General features: G+C 42.4%; 1 protein-coding gene across 6 annotated transcripts; it reads left to right on the top strand.

The window, feature by feature from the left end:
• Positions 1 to 709: 709 nt before the first annotated feature.
• On the top strand, positions 710 to 4536 carry LOC123509208. 6 transcript variants are annotated; one of them, XM_045263405.1, is made up of 3 exons: positions 710 to 897; positions 1217 to 1361; positions 2095 to 3346. In XM_045263405.1, exons 1-3 carry the CDS (start codon positions 837 to 839, stop codon positions 2135 to 2137), a joined length of 249 nt encoding a protein of 82 aa, XP_045119340.1. In that variant the 5' UTR covers positions 710 to 836; the 3' UTR covers positions 2138 to 3346. The 6 variants fall into 6 exon arrangements, 3 of the variants coding, with proteins under 3 accessions (XP_045119340.1, XP_045119338.1, XP_045119339.1); XM_045263403.1 differs by lacking the exon at positions 2095 to 3346 and adding an exon at positions 4368 to 4536 and having other exon boundaries at positions 733 to 897; XM_045263404.1 differs by lacking the exon at positions 2095 to 3346 and adding an exon at positions 4368 to 4536 and having other exon boundaries at positions 741 to 958.
• The last annotated feature ends 638 nt before the right edge of the window (positions 4537 to 5174 follow it).

A 5174-nucleotide genomic window follows, 5' to 3' on the forward strand; every position in this document is an offset into this window, starting at 1 on the left:
CAACCGGTAAGCCATATTGATAGAATTTTCAGAGAGACGTATAATTTGCTAAGGAATATTGGAGTAGCATTTCACTCTATGGACAAGGAAATGATGAAGACATTGATAAGTACTAAAATAAGACCTAGATTGGAATATGCATGTGTTGTGTGGACTCCCCATAAAAAGAAACACATAAGAAAATTAGAGAGACTACAAAAAATGGCTACAAGAATGGTTCCAGAATTTAAAGGGATGACATATGAGGAGAGACTAAAGGCTATGGATCTACCAACCTTGGAGCAGAGAAGAGAGAGAGGGGATCTGATACAAGTTTATAAATTGATTAACGGAATGGATGAAGTGGATAATGAGAAACTGATCCTGAGAGAAGAATATGACTTTAGAAGCACAAGATCGCATAGTAAGAAACTAAGGAAGGGACGATGTCTGAGAGATGTTAAAAAAATTTAGTTTCCCGCAAAGATGTGTTGAGACTTGGAACAGTTTGAGTGAGGGAGTGGTGTCAGCAAAGAGCGTACGTAGTTTTAAAGAAAAATTGGATAAGTGTAGATATGGAGACGGGACCACACGAGCATAAAGCCCAGGCCCTGTAAAACTACAACTAGGTAAAACTAGGTAAATACACACACTCTCTCTCTCTCTCTCTAGATATATTATTATATCGACTCTCTCTCTCTCTCTCTCTCTCTCTCTCTCTCTCCAGTGATGCATTCCCTTATTTGAAATGCTTTAAGGTAAATAAAATATATAGATGAAGTGGAATGCAGCTTTCCATATTGGAAAGTGGCGCCTTTCATCCGCCAATGAGGTGGTGAGGGCGGCGTGTGTGTATCATGACGTCACGCCAGCGGTCACGGCCCACGGGACAAGCACTCAGCTGTCAGGAAGCAGCAGGTGTCATGGAAGGGCCCTGGTGGTGGACTGGTGGTTGAGGTTGATATGCCCAGCGTGAAAAGTGTGTGACTGGCTGAGTTTTGGTGCCTTGGGGTGGGCGTGGGATGTCTGGCGGGCGTGGTGACAGGAGTGATCCTTGGCACACATCGTTTCACCGAATTTATCCCACGCTGCTGGACTTTGAGGAATGTTGCATGTGTGTGTGTAGACGTTCCTCTATCTAATTGTGTCACTCGAAGCATAGACTGGTGTGTGTATGAGTGTGCTTATCTCCTATCTGTTCCTACATATCAGTTGATTTCTTTGTGTCTGCTTTCAGAGCAAGGAATGGACGTCAGCTGCTGGCTGAGGCTGCTGGACCACTTGTCACCACTCCCTTCCCTTTACTTTGACGCTCAGTTGGTGGCCCAAAGGAGGAAGATGGAAGCATGGACAGTTAACCATCGTCAACTGTCGTATAGAAGGTAAGGGACAGTGTTCATTAACTTAGTTGGATGTAGAGGGTCTTCCTCACAGTTGTGGTGGTCCACTGCTGCTGTCAGTCAGAAAGTCCCTCTTCAGAAGAGCCATCTGGTCTGACACAGAGTTAGAGACTGCCCTGCAGTAAGCTAACAAACGTGTTCAGACTCATTCACTCCGATTTTAGTGGTGTAAATGTCATGCACTGAATAATGTGGATTGATTGTACCATACATGTGCACCCTGCTGGAGGCTGACACATTAAGTTTCTCTCTCATATTTTCAATAGAGAGCTGTAATTGATCCACATCTGAGTGGATAAGTTGGTGTAAGTAGCGGGAGGTCTGAGATATACGTATGGTCCACTGTCACTTTAATAGCCAGTGCTAGGGGGTCGTCTTCCAAGCCACCTCATTTCTCCCACATGGTCAATAAAAAACTTTGTGTCTGTTTTACTAAAGCTTGCAAGGATGGGTAGCCAAGTTGAAGTAGGCAGAGGTCATTTGAGGTGGCCCTTCTGACAACCAATAGCTGTTTGATGGACCACATGTATTGCTTGGGAACAGGTTTTGCTTCACCGTTAAGCCAAGATTCACAACCGTCTGACAGGGTGGGTGGACGTCACGGCTGCCTTCAATACTTTGCACTGCCTGTCCTCCTCACTGCTCTTGATGACAAAGTATTGAGTTTCTTTTAAGTGTGAGTGTTTCAGTACTCTTGTTTTACTTGGCATGGCAGTTCTGGATGTGGACAGCAGCACAGTGTCATCCATCAGGACTAACACATGGAGACGGGCAAGGCATCCATCAGCGCCACAGTTTTGCTTGATAAGAGTTATTAAATCATTAACAAAAATAACAAACAGTAAGCAAGATGAGGAGCAGCCCTGACGTACACCAGTCGAGGCAGTGACAATTGCTACACCAACTAGCTATACATTGTGTTAACTTGTACACAGTGACTATAGCGAGCAACATTACCATCCCACAACCCAGTCTCTTCAAAATACAAAATAATTTGTTTCTTGGTAAGTTATCCTATGCGCGGGTAAAATATACAAAGTAATAAAAAGCTGAAATTTGTTCCGTGTAGCAACATCTGTCAACAAACGCAGTGCGACAATGTGTTCAAGGCATCCTGTGCCCACCACCTGGCTCCCTGCCTGCTGTCTGTCAGCCTTGAACCAATGGCTTAGTCTGTTGCAAAGCACCATGCCACACAACTTGGTCATGCTGTTGATTACTGTGAGGTTGGGTTAGGTTAGGTCGATTACTGTTATGCCTCCATCATTGTTAGCCAAAGCACGGGAACCTCGCTCAGAAGTGGTGAAGAGTTTGGCAGTCACCCATGGCCTGGGATATGTTGCAGATATAAAAATCTTGTTAAATAACATTGTTATACATATGAGCCATGTCACACACAGAAAGATGATTGAACAACCCGTTAAATAACATTGTTATACATATGAGCCATGTCACACACAGAAAGATGATTGAACAACCCTGGCAGCACACCACACCCTTGCTAATGTCAATGAAATGGTCTCATGGTACACAAAACTCAAGGTAAAAATGTGTCCCAGTACTGAAGGGTTTAAATAGTGAAGACTGGCCATGGCATTAATCTTGTATCCTCTATAGGCCTTTCTTAATGTCAATAAAATGGTCTAATGGTAAACAAATCTCTAGGTAGAAGTGTGTCCTAGTACTGAAGGGGTTAAAATAGTGGTAGTGGTGATGGTGTCAATAAAATGGTTTAATGGTACAAAAATCTCAAGGCAAAAATGTGTCCCAGTACTGAAGGGGTTCAAGAGTTGGTGGTGGTGGTGGTGGGGGTGTACTTGTGTTCCCTTGAATTAATGTACACAATACTTGTCAGTGTATGCGTGGCCAACTTATAAATTGTCAGACTTGTGCAATGTCACCTTTGTTAGACGTGATTCTCTCTCTCTCTCTCTCTCTCTCTCTCTCTCTCTCTCTCTCTCTCTCTCTCTCTCTCTCTCTCTCTCTCTCTCTCTCTCTCTCTCTCTCTCTCTCTCTCTCTCTCTCTCTCTCTCTCTCTCTCTCTCTCTCTCTCTCTCTCTCTCTCTCTCTCTCTCTCTCTCTCTCTCTCTCTCTCTCTCTCTCTCTCTCTCTCTCTCTCTCTCTCTCTCTCTCTCTCTCTCTCTCTCTCTCTCTCTCTCTCTCTCTCTCTCTCTCTCTCTCTCTCTCTCTCTCTCTCTCTCTCTCTCTCTCTCTCTCTCTCTCTCTCTCTCTCTCTCTCTCTCTCTCTCTCTCTCTCTCTCTCTCTCTCTCTCTCTCTCTCTCTCTCTCTCTCTCTCTCTCTCTCTCTCTCTCTCTCTCTCTCTCTCTCTCTCTCTCTCTCTCTCTCTCTCTCTCTCTCTCTCTCTCTCTCTCTTTGAGGACATTTTGAGGCAGTTTGGCATGTTTGGTGGGTATTTTAAAATAGTTTGGCATGTTTTAAGGGCATTTTAGATAGTTTGGTATGTCTTAAGGGCATTTTAGACAGTTTGGCATGTTTTGAGGGTATTATAAGACAGTTTAGAGGCCATGTTAGGACAGTTTGGTATGTTTTGAGGACATTTTGTTACAATTTGGCAGGTTTTGAGGCCAATTTATAACAGTTTGGCTGGTTTTGAGGGTATATTAAGATAATTTGAGAGGTTTTAAGGGAAATTGAAGACAGTTTGACAGGTTCTAAGGCCATTTTAAGACAGTTTGGCTGGTTATGAAGAGATTATAGGACAGTTTCAAATGTTTTGATGACATTTTAAGATACTTTGGCATATTTTGAGGGCATATTAAGACAGTTTGGCAGATTGTGAGTGCAATTTAAGACAGTTTGGCAGATTATGAGGGTATTTTAAGAGTTTGACATATATGAGGGCATATTGAGACAGTTTGGCATGTTTTAAGGGCATTTTAAGACAGTTTGTTTGGTTGAGTTGCGTTCAGTTCAGTTTACAACATAGTGAAGGTGACTCAATGTAAACAGTGCACCTCTCATTACAGGAAAGTCAAGCCAAGCCAAGCCAAGCCACAACACAACACAAGCCTTCTACAAGACCTACAGCCATCAGCAACACCCAGAGTACAAGACAATACCTGAGCCATGAAGAAGAGTTAGGATAGATTAGCAGTTTGTCATGTTTTTTTTTTTTTTTTTTTTTTTTTTTTTTTTTTTTTTCAAGGACATTTTAAAACAGTTTGGCATGTTTTTATGGTATTTTAAAACCATTTGGCATGTTTTTATGGTATTTTAAGACTATTTGGCATGTTTTTGATGGCATTTAAAGAAAGTTTGGCTGTGATAATACCATTTTATTGACATTAGGAAGGGTGTATGGAGGTGACAGTATCAATGGGCACAGTTTTCACTATTTTAATCCCCACATGAGTTTGTGAAGCAAGTGTTGGATTCTCAGGACAAAGATGCAGTGTGCTTGTTAAGAGATTCATTCAGCGCTCACTCAATCATTCACTTACTGAGCTCAGAGGGAATGAAGAATGTGCATTGTTGCTGCTTGTGTGTCAGTCAAAGGGCTATATTCACAAACAATTTACTCTCTCACCACGACTGTTTTCCAAGGCCACAGAGATGACTGGCAGGGTTTTCAAGAGTGTTTCTCCGGTTAATAATGTAGAAATGTAGTCACTCTGCCTGTAGAACCATAAAAACAAGATTAAAAACGCTTGATTCTCCACCATGACTATTTTCCAAGGCCAGAAATGATTGGCAGGGTTTTCAAGAATGTTTCTCCAGTTGATATTGTAAAAATCTTGTCATTCTGCCTTTAGAACTCTCTCTCTCTCTCTCTC

This window comes from Portunus trituberculatus, chromosome 26 (genome assembly GCF_017591435.1).
Source record: "Portunus trituberculatus isolate SZX2019 chromosome 26, ASM1759143v1, whole genome shotgun sequence".
In the NCBI taxonomy this organism is placed as follows: Eukaryota; Metazoa; Arthropoda; class Malacostraca; order Decapoda; family Portunidae; genus Portunus; species Portunus trituberculatus.

Excerpts from the sequence above, each read along its gene's own strand:
- LOC123509208 (XM_045263403.1), top strand. The coding sequence starts at position 837 with ATGACGTCACGCCAGCGGTCACGGCCCACGGGACAAGCACTCAGCTGT. Across the intron at positions 898-1,216 it reads CAGCTGTCAGGAAGCAGCAG|AGCAAGGAATGGACGTCAGC; the intron begins GTGTCATGGAAG and ends GTCTGCTTTCAG. Across the intron at positions 1,362-4,367 it reads CGTCAACTGTCGTATAGAAG|GAAAGTCAAGCCAAGCCAAG; the intron begins GTAAGGGACAGT and ends CTCTCATTACAG.